The following is a 19,404-nucleotide window of genomic DNA, read 5'->3' on the forward strand; positions in this document are numbered from 1 at the left end:
TATACTTCTGTCTGTAATCTTATACTCGTTTGACAAATAATTAAATAAATAAAAATATCTGCAAGCTCTCGCTGCCTCCATCAAAATAAAGAAAACAAGGGTTGTTGCACTGCATTACAAGTTCTTCTCCTTTGAGGCATGGGTTCAATCTTGCAATCCATCTAGGAAAGGTGAGGGACTTGCATCATACTGCTGCTTGTGCCATTCAGACTCCTTCCCTTCCCCCCCCCATAAATGCTGCTGATCTTCAGGTGGGCTTCTGGAGATAAATGAAGATCATGTTACCACCACATTGAATTGAAGGACATAACTTTTTAGAACTGTTTTGCTTATTTTCCTTCTCTCTACAATATACATTAGAGCAGCGGTTCTCAACCTGTGGGTCGGGACCCCGTTGGTGGTCGAATGATGATTTTCCAGGGGTCGCCTTAGACCATCGGAAATATGGGAAGTATACTTGCAAGTCGAAGAATCACGCTCCAATGGTTGACTCCACAAGCCAGCTGCAGGCTCTTCAAATCGCTAGCCGAATTCGGCTTCAGGCGCGATGAATTAAAAAAGAGAGAAATCTTTGCTCTGATGTCTCCCTCTCAAGCCAGCTGCAATCACTCCCCATCGCTAGCCTAATCTGACTTCAGGCACGATAAACTTAATAGGGGAGGAGTCTCCACTTTAATGCCTCCGTCCTCAAGGCAATCGCAAGCAGTTCAGATCGCTAGCCAATATAGCTTCAGGCGCGATAAATTCAAAACGAAAATAATTTTATGGTTGGGGTCGCCACATCGTGCGGAATTGTATTAAAAGGGTCGCCACATCGTGGGGAACTGTAGTAAAGGGGTCGCAGCACTATAAAGGTTGAGAACCACTGCATTAGAGAGAGAGAGAGCTGTTACGATTGGTGTTGTTGCATACAAAGACTTTGCCATTTCACCAGATGGACAAAATCAATCCAGGGTAATCAATCTTGAAAACCACAGGTGGCACGCATAGCCATATCAGTGGGCACGTGAGCTCAGCTTCGACACGCATGCGCACTCCAGCCCGCTGATTTTCAGGCCTTCTGGGCCCACCAGAAGTAGGGAAACAGGTTGTTTCGTGCCTCCGGAGGGCCTCGGGAAGTGGTAGGGAAGGCCATTTTTCTCTCACACCTGGCTCCAGAGCCTCTCTAGGAGTTGGGGAAGGCAAAATGGCTCCTCCGCCCGAAGGTTCTCCAGAGGCAGGAAACAGCCTGTTTCTCTACTTCCGGTGGGACCGGAAGGCCCATTTTTTGCTGTCCCCAGCCTCCAGAGCCTCTCTAGGAGTCTGAGGAGGGTGAAAATGGCCTTCCCCACCCCCACCCCCGGAGGTCCCCTGGAGGCCAAAAATGGCTTGTTTGCCAACTTCTGGCCCCACTGGAAGTTGACAAACAGGCCGTTTCTGTTTTCACCCTCCTCAGACTCCTAGAGAGGCCCTGGAACCAGGTGAGCGAGAAAAACAGGGTTACCAGGCAATCACATGCCAGGAGAGGTGGGAGTGGGGAGGATCGCGCATGCATCTGCAGGGGGGGGCGCAAGAATTATGGGTGTGGGTACGTGTGCGCGTGACCCCACCCCCCCGCCTGTTAGCCATCACTGCACTAAGCCATACGTAAGTTTAATGATGACAACCCATACCTTGAATTGTAATTGAAAACTAACAAGCAAAGCCAGTAAGCCCGATTCACTTAACAACCATGTTCACTAACAAGAACTGCAGCGATTCACTGAACGATTGTGGCAAGAAAAGTCACAAAACGGGGCAAAACGCACTTAACAAACGTCTCATTCAGCAACAGAAATGTTGGGTTCAGCTGCGGTCGTAAGTTGAGCACTTCCTGTACTTGCCATCTTTCTAGCCCCTGTTTTATACCCTCAGCAGGAACCCCAATGGTTGTATCCGACGCGTGTACTTGATTCGACGGGCAGGTACAATTCTGCTTATTTTTTCCTATGGTGATTGATCATTTTATACACCGGCAGCCTTAATATACTTTGTCGATCTGCCCTTCTTTGAACGGCACATTTTTCCGCCTCCCCGCAGCAACATATTTGGGCTTTGCTTTGTGTTTAGTTTGTGTAACCTGTAGGCTGAGTTGCAAAAAAAAAACATTCTTGTTGGCATTCTCCTCTCCTTGTTGGCTTCCAAAAAGCACGCCAAGGGGATGCTAAAATTTGGAGCTCGCTGAGCTTAACAAGATCAAGTGCTCCTTTCCTTATTCAGAGTTTTCAATTCGAGAGGCCCAGGCAATGAAACCACAACTTGCAAAAGAATAGCTCTTGCGACAGATGTACAATTAAAAGGCATCCCCAAGGCAAAAAATGGGAATAAATGAAGAAGAACGGCGTTGTTGTTTTTTTTCATGGAAAAGGTACCTGGAACGTGGAACTCTCCTTGACAATTGGAACATATGGCCTAGTCTGAATATTTGTTTAAACTATTTTTACATTGCAGTTCGCGGGGGGAAAAAATGTTCCCAGGGTGACATATAAAGATCAATAACAAACCTGTCCTTGCTCTCTGGTGTAGAATCCAAAAAAATGTGATCTAAAGAAAAAGAGGAGGAAGAAAAAGTAAACTCAGCCGGAACAAAAGGTCTCAGAAGACGGCCATCCGGAGTAGCTTATTTGAGACTGGCAGTCTTATAAATGGAATAACCAAACAAACAAATAAACAAACTCGTCTGAGTGGAAATCAACCAAAGCAAACCTTGCTGTTTTCAAAGTAGAACAGAGGAGCTCTTGCTTCCTTCTCTCCAATAGATCCCCTTAATCAATTTTTTTTCGGTAAGTAAGCTGCCTCTTTCTGCCTAATGACTGAGCTGGCTCTGAAGCATAAGACAGAGAGCCAGTTTGGTCTAGTGGTAAAGGTGCTGGCCTAGAGACCAGGAGACGGTGAGTTCTAGTCCCACCTTAGGCACAAAAGTCACCTGGTTGACTTTGGGCCAATCACCAGGAGATGGTGAGTTTTAGTCCTGCCTTAGGCACCAAAGCTGTCCTGGAGACTTTGAGCTGATCCAGTGGTGAAATCCTGCCAGTTCTGTCCGGCTTGCGTGAACCAGTAGTGGTGGTGGCACGTGGTTCGGGGGCGTGGCCAGCCAGCGATTGCTACCGGTTCAGCAAACCAGACCCAATCTCCTCTACCTACTCGCCCGATCCGGTCCGATCCAGTAGCATTTCACCCCTGTGTTACACCCACCTTCCATCAGCTAGGAACCGAGGGGTGAAATCCAGCAAGTTCTGACAGATTCTGGAGAACTGGCAGCGGACATTTTGAATAGTTTGGAGAACCGGCAAATACCACCTCTGGCTGGGCCCAGAGTGGGGTGGGAATGGGGATTTTGTAGTATCTTTCTCCTAGGAGTGGGGAGCGAATGGAGATTTTGCAATAGCCTTCCCCTTGAGTGGGGTGGAAAGGGAGATTTTGCAGTATCCTTCCCCTGCCACGCCCAGCAAGCCATACCCACAGAACCGGTAGTAAAAAAAATTGGATTTCACCACTGTAGGAAGCCCATATCGTGTGCACTAGGCACTGGATAAATACACCAGAAGAAGTCTTGTTTTATTGAAAAGCAGAGGACAGTGAATACCCAACCTGCCCTATTAAATGAGAATTATACTTAGTTACTTTTCCGGAGATTTTGCTCCTGGCTTGATAAATATGATGTGTCATTACTTTGATAGATGAAAGTAAGGAAGCACACCCAGCAACAAGAAGATAAATGAAAGGGAGAAAGCAGGCAGCAAATCGGAAGCGTATCTGATGCTGGAAAACCCATAAGCACTTGTCTTCGGAAAGCTAGGATGTCAGCTGGACTCCCACAATTTAATGAAAGGGGGAGAACTCGGTGAATCTCCAAGGTGGAACAGAAGAAGGAAAACAAGCATGTTAAGGACCGGTGTACCACCTCTCTAAACAGCCTGGGAGCAGGACAGTTGAGGAACAACATTCTTCTTTCTCCGTTTGACGAAACCAGATGCGAAAGTTAGGTCTCGCTTTCCCAATATCCCCTGCAAAAAAAAAAAGAGAGAGAAGAGAGATATACGACTCTTGCAGACGATCTCTCAGCATTTCTCCAACCGAGTGTCAAAATCTGTCACTCTCAAATAAACAGACGAAGCTCCATGGGTAAATTTTTACCAGTCAGAATTGGCAGACAAGCTGTTGACTGTCCCGTTGGCATGCATAGCAAAAGAAACTCCTGGGACGTTTTTATGACCAAGGGTAAAACTTTACTGACAAATCCATACAGGCACAGAAGAAGCGAAGCCAGTTCTGAGGTTTTGGCACAAAGCGCAGCAGGATGAAAGCCCTTTTTCCTTCCTCAGGTTGCCCAGTGTCCACTGTCCACCAATCCAGGTTCAGCATTTTTTGGGGGGGAGGGATAGTGTGCACCTTTAGAAAGTTTTCAGCTTTTGACTTTGGGATTGCGAGATTTTCTCCGACTGCCAACAGCTCACATCCATTCCTTTTCTCCCACCCAGCTTCCCACACATTCCAATTATGCCCATTTCCCCTCCCCTTAGCTTCTTTGTCAAGCTGCGGGCAGAAAGGGGCTTAGAAATTCAACCTTGACACAAGCATTATAAGAAGCTCAGCTACCTCCAGGGTTTCTGGATCCTATGCCCATCTGGATAAGGTCTGGAGAAACAGTTGCTACCACAACCCCGTTACGGAGAGCTTTTTTTGGGTGGGGAGGGGTGCTAGCTAGGTATTCTAGCAACTGCAGTCCCAATGTAACTGAAGGACATCAGATTGAGGATTCAGGTCCTGAGGAGGAAAAAACAATAGGCTGTTCAGAATGCATACCAAAGAATCCAAAGATTTCTCAGAAGTTCTGCAGATGATCACAACGAAAAGAGTTGAGTCAGATAACATCTATTCCACATAATCACATCTGCTAAAAATCTAGTGGGTACATTTTGCACAGTGTGTTCATTTTGGTTAATTTTAGCTCATTGTACAAATCCAGTCATTTGATTAGTTCATGATTTAGCATCTCTTACACATCCTGGGCTGTATAAACAGAGTCATAGAATCAAGATCGCGTGAAGTATTATACCACTTTATAAAACCCTAGTAAGACCACACCTGGAATACTGCAACCAATTTGGGTCACCAGACTACAAAAAAGATGTCAAGACTTTGAAAAAAGTTCAGAAAAGTGCAACTAAGATGATCTAAGGCCTGGAGACTAAATCATATGGAGAAGGGCTGCAGGATTTGGGTTTGGCTAGTCTAAAGAAAGTTCATCAGTTCAGCGGTTTGAATCCCTGGTGCTGCAGCCTCTGAATGAGATAGATAGATGATGGATCGATAGACCAATTGACAGATAATATAGAGGAGAGGGTGGGCAGGCAGGTGGACAGACAGACAGACAGACAGACAGACTGACTGGCTGGCTGGCTGACTGACTGACTGACAACCAGACAGCCAAACGGCAGACGATATCCAGGATGGGGAAATTCTAGGAGTTACTGTGTCTGGAGGGCATCAGATTTGGGAAATGCTAATGTTCCCATGGAAGATAGATAGATAGATAGATAGATAGATAGATAGATAGATAGATAGATAGATAGATAGATAGATGGATAGATGGACAGATGGACAGACAGACAGACAGACAGACAGACAGAAAGGATAGATAGATAGGCAGCCACCCAGCCAAATGGACAGACAGACAGACATTAATCCTGGAAGGGGAATTTTAGGAGTTATTGTGTCTGGAGGGCATTTAACTTGGGAAAGGCTAATTTTCCCACGGATAATTGAAGGTCAACCCACCTGGACCACGCTTTCCACAAACGGAATGGAATGTGACACACTTCTCACAATCCTTTTTCACTACGCAAGAGCTCCTTGGCAGCCAACCCCGGTATTCCTCATTAGGCCTATTTAATCTGGGAAAGAGATGTTTGAAAGCTTTGAACGTTCCTGCCTTGAACGGCTGCGCCATCTGGCCCCCGTGAATGGAATTCCTTTTTCCTTTGTTGGTCCCTTTCTGATCACAGATGCCAACTTGTAGAAAGGAAAGGAAACAAGCCTCGATTCTCAGAAATGGCCAGCAAAAAAAAAAAAAAAAAATCCCATCCAAAAGCCTGCAGGCTTCCGATAGGGAAGAATTTACAACATAAACTTTTTTTTTTTTAAAGAGCCTCAGTGTATTTTAAATGTGGCGAAGGCTGCCAAGAAAACTAGAAGCTCTGTCCCCCACTTCCCTCAATCCTGCAGGAGTGCAGTAAAGCAAACATAACAGATGGGGCTTGATTTGAGCAAGCCTTGCTTTTTATAAGTAGAAGATAAGGCAAGGGAAGGGGAGGGAATGCAAGAGAGCCAGCTGAAATGTGTCTTGGAAAGCCAGAGGAAAGGACGACAACATCCTTTCAAACAGAAGATAAAGCTTTGCAGGGAGCTGAATATCAAAAACCTGGGTATTAGACATACATAATCCTGAACGCAGACAGGTAAAAGTCTCTCTCCCTCCCTCTCTCATACAGCTATATATCTATCTTTATCTATATCTATCTGTCTCTCTGTCTATTTATCATCTATCTAATCTATCTCTACCTACCTACCTATATCTATCTATATCTATCTATCTACCTCTATCTCACCTCATATCTCTTATCTATCTCTCATCTATCCATGTATCTAATCTATCTCTACCTATCTACCTACCTATATCTATCTATATATCCACCTCTATCTCATCTCATCTCTCTCTTATCTATCCATCCATCATTTATCATTATCTATCTATCTATATCTATCTATTTATCTATCATCTATCTTTCATTGATCAATCGATCTAATCTATCTCGCCTACCTACCTACCTACCTGTATCTATCTATATATCCAGCTTTATCTCATCTCATTCCATCCATCCATCCATCATCTATCTAATCTATCTCTACATATCTACCTACCTACTATATCTATCTGTATATCCACCTCTATCTCATCTCATCTCTCTCTCTCATCGATCGATTGATCGATCCACCCATCCATCATCTATCATTATCTATCTATCTATCTATATCTATCAATCAATCATCTTTCATCGATCGATCGATCTAATCTATCTCTACCTACCTACCTACCTACCTGTATCTATCTATATATCCAGCTCTATCTCATCTCATCTCATCTCATCTCAATCCATCCATCTATGCAGTCACCCAGCATGCTTTCATGCCTACGGTGAGACTACAACTCACCATCTAGAGATAGAGATATAGAGTTAGCAATGTAGAGAGAGATAGATACAGATAGACACAGAGGAACAGACAGACACACTGAGTTCTAGTCTCACTGTAGACCTGAAAGCTGGCTGGATGTCTTTGGACCGGTAGAAAAGAGGCACACATTACTCAACAATCATTTTTATTTTACCTCTCTCCAGATCCAGTAAACCAATTTTGTAGGCATCACACTCTGCATCAAGACTCAACCCAAGCCAGTGGGGGATGCTGCACACAAATAAACTGTGCCCCATCCTGCCTTTAGCAATAGTCTGCTGCTTTTAACCTCCTTCTCCTCACCCACCCATCATGAGAGACTTTAGTTATACCAGGCCTTGGGAAACTAATTTATAGTTCTTTGGCTCAAATCCATCCTTACCTCTTTTATTTTTTTTCCCCCTCCACAGTCTGCAATTGCTCTCTGCCTGTCCAATTCTCAGCAGCTGAGCTGAGTCCCTAAGGAGTCTCCCAGGGTGTTTTCAGAACACAGGAAGGTTGGAAGGAACTGCATACTGTAGAAGTCCATTTTATTTATTGCATCCCTACAGCTTGGCAACAGCAGCCTGGTTTTTAGAAAATAAAAAGCTGACATGCTGCACTTTAGATAGCTTGCAGCATGGGAGGAGGGGGATGGGTTAAAGTCCCCCCACCTTTTCTTCTTTTAAAATTTGGGAGCACTAGCAAGAGAAACTCCCAAGTGGGTGATCTAATGTCTCTGCCAATTACTCCATTATTTTTTGAGTCCCTGCGATGGTACTTAAGTAATTGAAATGTGGATCTTTTTTATTTGTCTGTGTGTGTGATGTGTGTCCAAGCTTGTGTGTTGATGACCCAAAAAAGGGGGGGGGAAGGTTTCTGCCGATTACAAATGTCCTATTTTAAGAGCTGGAAGTTCATTTCACATTACTTGAAAATTTTGAGATAAAGCCGATGCTAAAAGATAGTTTCTTTTATTTATAGGGGGCCACAGACTACCGAGAGTAGACAAGATATTGTTTCCTGATTAAAGCAGATCCCAAACTATCCTATTAATTACACGTTGTATAAACACCTTCTGCTTTGAATTCAGTTTAGAAGATTCATGTTTTGTTCTGCACTGCTGTCCAGAGGAAGCAATATGTCTGGAGCAATAAGATCCACGGTGGCGCAGTGGTGAGAGTGCAGTACTGCAGGCTACTTCTGCTGATCACCGGCTGCCAGCAGTTTGGCAGTTCGAATCTCACCAGGCTCAAGGTTGACTCAGCCTTCCATCCTTCCCAGGTGGGTCAAATAAGGACCCAGATTGTTGGGGGCAAGAGGCTGATTCTGGAAACCGCTTAGAGAGGGCTGTATAAAGCACTATGAAATTGTATATAAGTCTTAAGTGCTAGTGCTATGGCAAGTTTCAGTATTATTGCAACGGGACTGTAGACCACCTTGGCTGCACAAATAAACTTGGTCATGTCTCCCTCTGGGCAATTCCAAATGATATCTTCTCTCTCAAGACCAGATCTTCTAACTACAGATTATTTTTTTTTAAAGTAGCAAAAGCAACAGCGCTTAAGACTTATATACCGATTCATAGGGCTTTCCAGCCCTCTCCAAGCGGTTTTAGAGTCAGCATGTTGCCTCCAATGATCTGGGTCCTCAATTTACCAACCTCGGAAGGATGGAAGGCTGAGTCAACCTTGAGCCGGTCAGGGTTGAGGGAATCGAACTCCTGGCAATGTGAACAGAATTAGCCTGCAATATTGCATTCTAACCACTGCACCACCATGGCTCTTAGTGGGAACAAAACAGACTATCCTTTCAGGTTACAAGGATGCGATTGAAGTGATTTCTTTGCAAGCCTACAATATTTTTTTTCAATTTGCATTTATATCCCGCCCTTCTCCGAAGACTCAGGGCGGCTTACGCTATGTTAGCAATAGTCTTCATTCTATTTGTATATTTATATACAAAGTCAACTTATTGCCCCCAACAATCTGGGTCTTCATTTTACCTACCTTATAAAGGATGGAAGGCTGAGTCAACCTTGGGCCTGGTGGGACTAGAACCTGCAGTAATTGCAGGCAGCTGCTGTTAATAACAGACTGCATTAGCAGTCTGAGCCACAGAGGCCCGGTTGGAAACAGTTGGACAAATCTCAGAGATTTGCTCCTTCCTAACCAATAAGTTAGTCGGCAACAACTAGCACGTATATGCGAGTGCAGAATCCGCGTGCGCCAGCAAACTGCATGGTGGATGGCTGGGTGTGTACGTGGACGGGACGCGTGTGTAGCGTGCGCGTGCGCTCAGATTTGCAAGTCGTTAGGGAAAGTAAGTGAATACCGCCCGTGCCCCACTCCCTTGTAAAGAACAAAACTCAACCTCAAATTTGCCTTTTGCTCAACCAAGCGGATGCCTTGTATCTGGAGCTTTTCCCTCCATCTGGAATTTGACAGGGGAGAAGGTAACAGACATGCACATTCTTCTCTTGGCATGGTGGCATGTTAGGAAAAGGGCCAAAGATTTCTTCGCATTCTTGAACCCCATGTAGCCACAGGTTAGTAGGGCCAGAGGGACTTTCTCAGCTGTGAAAACCTGGATGTGAGTGCTACAGGTGCCGTGGGATGATAGGAGCAACATTTTGCTAGAAATCCATACGCTGTGCTATTTTGGGAGTCCCTGTAAATCTGTCTGAAAAAAAAAAAACAACTCCTAGTAGTTTAACTCAGCTCTTGCGTTCTCATTCTCCCATGGGGAGACAGCAAGTGGGTGAACTAGGATGCAAAAAACAAATAGAATCACTGCCAGTTTGAGACACATTGCTTGTCCCAAAATGGACTAAAAAATAGGATAATTTTTCCCAACTGGCTGCCCTCCAGATGAGCTCAGACTGCAATTTTTAGCAGCTCCAGTCAGTATGTTTGCTGAGCTCTAGTCCAATGTCTTTGGTAGGTACTACGTTGGAAATGTTTTAGACATTTAACCATTTAAAGGCAAAGGTTCCCCTCGAACATATGTGCTAGTTGTTCCCGACTCTAGGGGGCGGTGCTCATCTTCGTTTCAAAGCCAAAGAGCCAGCGCTGTCCGAAGATGTCTCTGTGGTCATGTGGCCGGCATGACTAAACGCCAAAGGCGCATGGAACACTGTCACCTTCCCACCAAAGCTGGTCCCTCTTTTTCTACTTGCATTTTTTATGTGTTTTCGAACTGCTAGGTTGGCAGAAGCTGCAACAAGTAACAGGAGCTCACCCCATTACGTAGCACTAGGGATTCGAACCACTGAACTGCCGACCTTTCGATCGACAAGCTCAGCATCTTAGCCACTGTGTATAAAACCTGGTTAAAAACACGAATTTCCCCTTGGCAGAACCTGACAAGCACAGGAAGAAGATGCCTGCATCCGAAATAATGGAAACACTCCTGAATGGGCATCATTTGATCAAGTACTATAGTTTACGATTCAGACTGACTTGCCAAACCCAAAGAATTGAGAGTCTGGTTCAAGCTAACAAGGGTGTATGAATGCAGCAATGGTTTCTTTCGCTACGCATTTTATGGAGGGAATGGCTTCAAAGACCACGATGGGCTCCAGAATGGTGCATAAATCAAAAAATACAGCTCTCGATTGAAAACAGGTGGCCTACTATTAAATCCAGCGAATTATGGAGGAAGAGGGCACGCTGCCCATTTCATCTCTCCATCTGCTTTGATTATTCCAATCCACCTGCCTCGTGGCATTGCATATCCTCTTTGACTCACGGCAGCATGTTTTGCGGGCCCTCTTACTTGGGTTTCTTTTTTCCCTTACAGCCCCCTAGGAAAAGCTGATGTCACAGTAACAATGAAGCTGCTTCACTCAAGTCGTACATAGGAGCAGACATCAGACAGGTAGCCTAGCCCAGAGGATGGATTTTCGTTAGCCCAGCCTTAGTCTGCAGTGTTACCCACTACGCTCCTTGGGCAGTTTACACCAGGAGTCTCAAATCTTGGCAACTTCAAGCCTGGAGGGCTTAAAGTTGCCAAGGTTGGGGACCCCTGGTTTACACAAGTGAGGAAATGAAAACACCAGGCAGCTTAAACATAGATATCACCGTTTCTTGGCGTGCTTATTTAGAATTTTTTTTATTATCCTTATCCTGGACCCAAGAAAGCTTCTACGCCAAGGACACATGGTGCCATCTCCACCATCCAAGTGAAGTCCCTCCTCTTACTTTCCACACCGATGGTGACAGAATAGAGAAACATAGTTCTGGGATTCAGACATCCACTAAGAACTGAGAAACCTGAGAATGATAGGCAGGTTTCAAGTAGTCCCCCAACTCCCCTTTGCTGACCCATAAGTAGTCCGCTTTCTCCTTGGATGAAAGCTGGGGGCTGCCTTCCAAGAAGGCTTTGAAGAAGAACACTTTTCCTCCGGTGTTGGCCTCGGTGCGGATGGCCTTGGGGAACTTGAACTTGTAAAAGCCACAGGGCGCATTTCCTAGGAACTTGGCCTGCGTCCGGATTCCTTGGGAGGTTCAGAGGATGGAAAGAAAAAGAAAAAGGCAGCAAAATGATAACAGCAAACAATAATTTCATCTCTGTCCCCAGCCCAAACGTCCCCCACTTTTTTCTTTTTATAAAAAAGTTTATTTTTTCTTATAGACATATTGTAAATGTACATTATCTTGTCCATAAATAATCATACAGATTTTTTTCTAAAGAAAGCACAAAGATAAAACATTTTAATTACATTCGAGGTTGCTCTTCTACCCTTTCTTTTCCTTCATTTCACAACAAACCTTATTTTTCCCCTCCCTCCCTCCTCTTCTCTTCTATTTTCTTCCTACTCCTCTCCTTCCTCCTTCCCCTTCCTCTCCCCCACTCCTCCCCTCTTTTCCTCCTTTCTTACCTTCTCTCCTGCTCTTGTCCCCTATCTTATCTTCCTCTCCTTCCCCTTTCTTCCATTTCTCTCTCTCCCTCTCCTCCTCTATCTTAGCCTCTATTCCTCTCTTCTTTCTGTCTTCTTTGTTGTATAATATTTCCCTTATTTGGTATCCGAGCATCTCCGATTCTGTAATAATATATACTTTCTTTTCAATTTCTTTTCCATTTTACCCAATCTATCATTTCATAATTGTACATTTATATTTATAATCTTCTTTCTTCCCCCCCCCCATCCCCCTTTTCCATTTACTCTGGCCTTATCTGGGTTTCTATTTCTTTTTTGCCATTTTACTCATTTAGCTTTCTATAATTTAAATTATTTATTTAATTTTTAAAATTAAAGGGCTTTCCTGCAATTCCAACATGCGTTTTAATATTGACCATGGAGATTCTCAATCATGCCGACTCGGTAAACCACTTAGAGCAGTGATGGCCTTCTTTTTCTGGACTGAGTGCCCAAAGCTCACACCCGTGCCTGCAAATGCACGTACGTACACCCGAACTCCCAAAATGCAAAGCGCTCGCGCCCCCCACGCATGCGCATATGGCTCCCTACAGGTGCTCTGCCCCCCCACATATGCGCGGCAGAGACCCGAAGGCCAACTGGCTGACGGGAGGTGCGTGCATATGCACAGCGAAGCTAAACTGGGGCGACGGCTCGCATGTCCAGAGAGAGGGCTCTGCATGCCACCTCTGGCACACGTGCCATAGGTTCGCCATCACAGACTTAGAGGGTGCTGTAAAGCACTAGGGAGCGGTTTATAAATCTAGGAGCTACTGCTATTTAACTATGCTTACACTGCAATTGAAGTGCAGTTGCAATTGTTAATTGCTCGCACTCGTGAGAAATTTTTCTTTACTGTGCAAGGTGTTTCCCTGCAAAGACTGGCCGGGAGATGCGACGGAGCTGCCAGTAAGATGCGTGTCTTGTGGTGGGGCACAATTTGGGAGTGGCAGAATGGGTGGGGGATGGGGCAGGGTGGGCTGCGAGACGCGCGTCTTTTTTTTTTTTTAAATTTATATCCCGCCCTTCTCCGAAGACTCAGGGCGGCTTACATTGTGTTAAGCAATAGTCTTCATCCATTTGTATAATTATATACAAAGTCAACTTATTGCCCCCAACAAACTGGGTCCTCATTTTACCTACCTTATAAAGGATGGAAGGCTGAGTCAACCTTGGGCCTGGTGGGACTTGAACTTGCAGTAATTGCAGACAGCTGTGTTAATAACAGACAGACTTAGTCTGCTGAGCCACCAGAGGCCCTTAGGCCCAGAGGTCTTACTGGAGACTGTCAGCTCCGTTGCGTCTCTCGGCCGGTCTGTGCAGGGAAACACCTTGCATAGTAAAGTAAACGTTTCACAAGTGCGAGAAATTAACAACTTCTTGAACTCGCGAAAAGTTTTTCTTTCCCGTGCAAGGTGTTTCCCTGCACAGACCGGCCGAGAGACGTGCCAGAGCTGCTGGTCTCCGGTAAGATGCGTGTCTCGTGGTGGGGCACAATTTGGGAGTGGCAGGTGAGGCGGGGGATGGGGCGGGGTGGGGAGGGGCGGGCCACAAGACATAAACCCTGGCTGGAAGCTGCTGGAAGCGGAGAAGAAGCCGGTCGGGCCAGCCACCTGCTGCCGTGTCTTCTAGCAGCCTGGGCAGAGAGGCAGCAAAGGGCAAAGGGAGCCACAGCCCCTCATGGAGCTGGAACCACAGAGTGGAAAGTGCATTCCCAGAGTGGCCGCTGCCAGAAGACTCTCTGTCCCGGCTCCTGGAAGACTCGGCAGCAGGCAGCTGGACCAACCGGCCTCTTACCGCTCAGTCAGTGAGTAGCGCTCTGCCCAGTCAGCTGGGAGGTTGTTCGCTGGGTGGGCGCTACATGACTTGCGAATGGGGCGGGAGTTTGCAGGCAAGGGGGATGGATGGATGGGAGGTGGGCGAGCACCAAGAACACTGGGGAGAGATAGAACAGAGAGGCAGCTCCCGATCAGCTCAGCTAATCCGTGGGTCATGATTAAGGGGCTTAGCATCCATTAGCTGACCGGGGATGGGGAGGGCTGCCTCCTGTGCTGCCCACACCCACCCCTTCACTAGGGCTTATTTTCAGGGGAGGGCGTATATTTATGTCCACCCCAAAAATCAAGCATGGCCTTATTTTCAGGACACGTCGTATTTTCGGGGAAACACAGTCACAAACTGCAAGAATGAAATTTATTGCCTCGAAAGCAGCAAGCCACAAACACAAATGTATTATTGTTCAGCACTATACACAAGATACTTTAAAAAGGACAGCTCTCTGTCCCCAAAAAGATTACAACTGAAAAATACACACAACAAAGGAAACTGAAAGTACATAAAGAAAGAGAAGGGAAAGTGGAGAAATTTTAAGGAATATAAATATGTCACCGACCTGGAAGGGTAACCAAGACCCGTTCTACTGTGTTTCGCAATGTCTCTCCTTGTTGCCATTCTGTCTGTGGCAACAGCCATATATCTTCATCTCCCAATTTCTCCTTAACCAAAAGCAGCAAATTCTGGTCCAACTTCCTGTTCAAAGAGGTCCGATCATTCTTTTGGTCAGCTTCTGCTCAGAAAGAAATTTAGCATTAGAAGTATTCAGCTACTCAACAACCCAAAGAGGCTACGCTAAGAACAAATGACCAAGAGAACCTGCCACCAAGAAGACGAGATGTAATTTGCAAACTGAACTGACTGCCCAATTCTTCCCTATTTCTGGTGATAGCAAACAGCATCTATACTCTATTATTCTTTAGAAAACAGTAATGCAGATAAATGCAATACACAATTTCCATCCAGTGACTTGGCTTAAAATCGGTTTTGATTTTGCAAAGCTCTTGACAAAAGCCACCTCTAAGGCACAGCAGCATCGTAAAATCAGCCATCTTTTAAGCAGCACAAAATTACAGGTAGTCTCTCCTTCAGTTCAATTTGGCCATTACCTAGATTCAGCCAGGTTTAATCATACCTATTCCTGACAGCTGAAACAGTAAAAGCAGTTTGGCTTTAGCTGGCCTGGAGAATCAACCAGACATATGCTTTACAGGAGCTGGAGACAACCACTTAGCGGGTTGCCTATGTTAAGTGGGAAATGCCTCTAGGGGAAAAAGCAGAAAAATTATACACAAGTTCATTCTTTCAAATCAGAAAGGACAGCCAGTACCTGATTGTGCTTACTGGAGGTAAGGGAAAGAGATTCTTCTGAAGATATTTAATATTTAAACATGTGAACTTCTAAAACCACACACTGCAGTTAATTGCCATGCATATTTTTTTCATCCTATTAATATTAAGCATCCTTAAAGTTGGTAGCTTGTGACTAACTGATCTAGTGTAACAAAGTTCATTTGAAACTGATCGACTTTGGATGGAATTAATCACGTGATCTTCCACAGGAGTCCCAATGCGGATTTTACTCCGCTAGTCGTTGCTGACTATAGGGGGCAGTGCTCATCTCAATTTCAAGACCATTGAGCCAGCATTGTCCAAAGACCTTTCCACAGTCATGTGACCAGCATGACCTCACAGAGTGGAGTTACCTTCCCACCGAAGTGGTATCTATTTATCTACTCGCATTTGCATGCTTTTGAACTGCTAGGTGGACAGGAGCTGGAGCGAGGATGGGAGCTCAACCCATCATGTGGCGCTCAGGTCCCAAACCCAGGCTGCTGACTTTAGAACCAACGAGCTCAGAATTTTAATCAGTGAGCCACCGCACTGCCAATCTTCCACATAAGTGAAAAATGAAATGACTTCTTCCCATGTGAAACCTGAAGCAAGAATGTATGCATCCTGACCAGATTTTGGTATTTAGGTTTTGCAGAATGAATCATAAATCGTTTTTTCTGATGATATATGTACATGTATATGTACAATGTCGGCTGGCGACCCCCAGGGGGACAGCTTTCTCTGTGGGGGCTCCTACCCTCTGGAATGAGCTTCCTCCGGGGTTACGATCACTCCCTAACCTCCGGACCTTCCGACGCGAGCTCAAGACTCTCTTGTTTCATCGCGCAGGGCTAGCCTAATGTGTTGTGTTTTAACTGGGGTTTTATTATTTGATTTTAATAACTTAATTTTAATTGTTAGCCAAAATTTAATCAGATTTTTACAGTGTTTTTAATTTATCTATGTATATTGTATGAATTCTGTTTTACGTTGGCTGTGAACCGCCCTGAGTCCTTCGGGAGAAGGGCGGTATAGAAATTTAATAAATGAAATGAAATGAAATGTGTATATTTTTCCAATATTCTTTGAAAATCATGAGGTCTTTCCTTTTCCTGTATATACTCAGTTCTGCTTTGGACTAGATACCGTTTCTCTTCTCTCACCCCCACCTGCCTCCCAATTAAGGGTTTACTGAAAGTCACTCTCTTTTCCGCACACTGCCTGTGTCCTGCTTTCCCAAGCATTGTAAAAGCAAAGAAATATTATGGGATGAGGCCTCTGTGTTCAATCAAGGAACTGAGAGTAAAGCATTACTGACACGTTCACATAAAAAGAAAGAAACCGCCACCTTTCTTTGTAACTAGTTTGCTTTCAGACCACCCAAGAAGCTTCTTACACAATTCTTAAACCAGAATTTGCCTTTCTGTAATTTAAGTTCATGTGAAATGCTGCACTCTGAAATGATAAAAAATAATAATAATAGTTTGTAGTCTTCTCCACCTGACTTGAAAAATGCTGATTTCTCTCTCAATGGTCTTCTCAAGCATGTAGTTCTCCCAATTCAATAGAATTCAGCTGAATTCAGCTATAACCAAACATATTCAACAAAGTTAGTGGGGGAAAAACGTGGATTTGAACCTGTTATCCGTGGGGCAGGCTTGAACTTCTGAAATTTCTGTTCCCAGGCATCTTCAATATCTTGGACCAGGACAATCTTCTCAGGAATATCGTATTTTTCTTTACTCCTTTGACGCAGAAACTCATCCTCTGCAAAACATCTGAGTTCATGGTCTGAATACAAGCTTTTCTCTACCTCTATCTGAAAAGAAAAACAAGTTGCCAAGCTGTAGAAACCAACTTGCTTGTACACACACACCTTAGAGCAGGGGTTCCAAACTTGGAACCTTTAAGACTTGTGGACTTTGCTGGCTGAGGAACTCTGGGAGTTGAAGTCCACAAGTCTTAAAGTTGTCAAGTTTGGAGATTGCCTAGAGTAATATTTACAAACCTGGGTCAATCCAAAATCAGTCATTCAGTTACAGTACAGCCTGTCATGAGATCCTAGTTCAGTAAATCCCAATTAAATAAAGTATGGCTCAGCAATAATCATAGGCCATTGGTCCATCTAGTTTGAAATTCTCCACAGCAGTAATTCTCATGCTTTCGTATTTTAAGTCCCACTGGTCACTCTATCAAAGAGTTTAGAAAGTCCTTTACAGGCATTATTGTACTTTCCAGTTATGGAAAGTTTTAGGAAAATAATGTTGACAATACTACTGTAGCTTAGATCAGTGCTTCTTAAACCTTTTGCTCTCACGGCCCCTTTCCACTTTTAAAAATTATGGAGGAATAAAAGAGTTGTAATCCTCATTTAGGCCTGGATCTAGCTGGGTGACCTTGACCTTGATTCTGTATCAGCTTTGTCCCCTGTGCCTTCCGTTTGGTAAACTCTCAAGATTCATTTTTCTCGCCATGTATATGTATAGATCTGAACTAGACTGTGTTGTTTCTCTGTGTCATATATTTGGATATATGCATAATTTTGTACTTATTTATTTTGTCATGCTTTATGTAGTGTATATTGGAGGTGGTGACCCTTTGAGTGGTGCATGCAATGAAATTGCATTTTAATATGTGCCGATTAGTGTACATTCAAGGTGACACCAGGCTCAAGGTTGACTCATCCTTCCATCCTTTTGAGGTGGGTAAAATGAGGACCCAGATTATTGGGGGCAATAGGCTGACTCTGTAAACCGCTTAGAGAGGGCTATAAAGCACTGTAAAGCGGTATATACATCTAAGTGCTATTGCTAAATGACAATAAAGTTATTTTGAATTCTAAGCCAGTCCCTTTCTCTCGGCCTTAACAAGAAGGCAATGGCAAACCCCTTCTGAAATCTCAGCAAGACGACTGCAGAGATTTCTCCCTGGTGGCCAGGCCTGCCTTGAAGACACAAAGAAATCCAAAACTGAACCCTTGCTTGAGGCTGCAAGGACCTGCCGGTGGGTCCAGATCAGAGGTAAAATCCAGCAAGTTCTGATCAATTCTGGAGAACCGGTAGAGGAAATTTTGAGTAGTCTGGAAAACCGGAAAATACCACCTCTGGCTGGCCCCAGAGTGGGATGGAAACAGATATTTTGCAATATCCTTCCCCTGGAGCGGAGTGGGAATGGAGATTTTGCAGTAACCTTCCCTGGAGTGGGGTGGGAATGGAGATTTTACAGTATCCTTCTGCCACCCCCACCAAGCCACGCCACCAAGCCACGCCCACAGAACCGGTAGTTAAAAAAACTGGATCCCACCATTGGTCCAGATAGCCAGAGGAGGACCCCAAAGCCTCATCACTGGGCTCCATCCTTCCCATCTAGGGCTGAGACACCCCCCCACCACCACAACGGCTGCTGGACGGGCAGGGACGGCCCAGTTACCCGAACAAAGCGGGTCTTCCCCCGCCCCCGCCCCCCACCAAAGGCCTCGACTCAAAGAAAGCTTCGCAGTTGCCCTCCACCCCGGGCAGCGCGCAGCTCCAGCCCCTGCGGGCCCCCCCCACCTGCTGCGTCAGCTCGGCCATTTCTTCCTCCTCCGGACTCGGGAGCTGGGCGAGGAGCGGCCTCCGCTGCAGGCAAAGCGCCCCGTAGAGTTTCCATCCCGACGCAGCGTTGGGACCGTCGGAAAGCGCCCTCCGGCCGGCGCAAAAACGGCTCCAAGTGCGGATGGAGAGCAGAGCCCGGCCGAAGGGAGCCATTTTACCACCAAAAGCCCACAATGCAACGCGGCGGCCCACCCGCTTCCGCCTGGAACGTGACTTCCGCTTCCGGTAAAACTTCGGAAGGGCGTTGCTTCGGACCAGGCTGTCGTTTCTCAACTTGGCAACTTTAAGACTTGTGGACTTCAACTCCCAGAGTTCCTCAGCCAGCTTTGCCCACAAGTCTTAAAGCTTTGCTGGCTGAGGAACTCTGGGAGTTGAAGTCCACAAGTCTTAAAGTGGCACGGTTGGAGACCCCTGACCTGGAGGACTGAGAATCTCCACAGGCGATGAATAAAGACGTTTCATGCTCGGGAACACAACTTTTTTAAAAAA

General features: G+C 45.3%; 1 protein-coding gene across 1 annotated transcript; it reads right to left on the reverse strand.

Annotated features, from left to right (window-relative positions):
• Positions 1-11,327: 11,327 nt before the first annotated feature.
• MRPL46 (mitochondrial ribosomal protein L46) lies at positions 11,328-19,095 on the reverse strand. The gene is made up of 4 exons (XM_058156247.1): positions 18,874-19,095; positions 16,961-17,141; positions 14,547-14,720; positions 11,328-11,731 (listed from the first exon to the last, which is right to left on the reverse strand). The coding sequence occupies exons 1-4, from the start codon at positions 19,066-19,068 to the stop codon at positions 11,481-11,483; spliced, it is 801 nt and encodes a 266-aa protein (XP_058012230.1). The 5' UTR covers positions 19,069-19,095; the 3' UTR covers positions 11,328-11,480.
• Positions 19,096-19,404: the final 309 nt, after the last annotated feature.

The sequence above is a fragment of the Ahaetulla prasina genome, chromosome 13 (genome assembly GCF_028640845.1).
Source record: "Ahaetulla prasina isolate Xishuangbanna chromosome 13, ASM2864084v1, whole genome shotgun sequence".
NCBI lineage: Eukaryota > Metazoa > Chordata > Lepidosauria > Squamata > Colubridae > Ahaetulla > Ahaetulla prasina.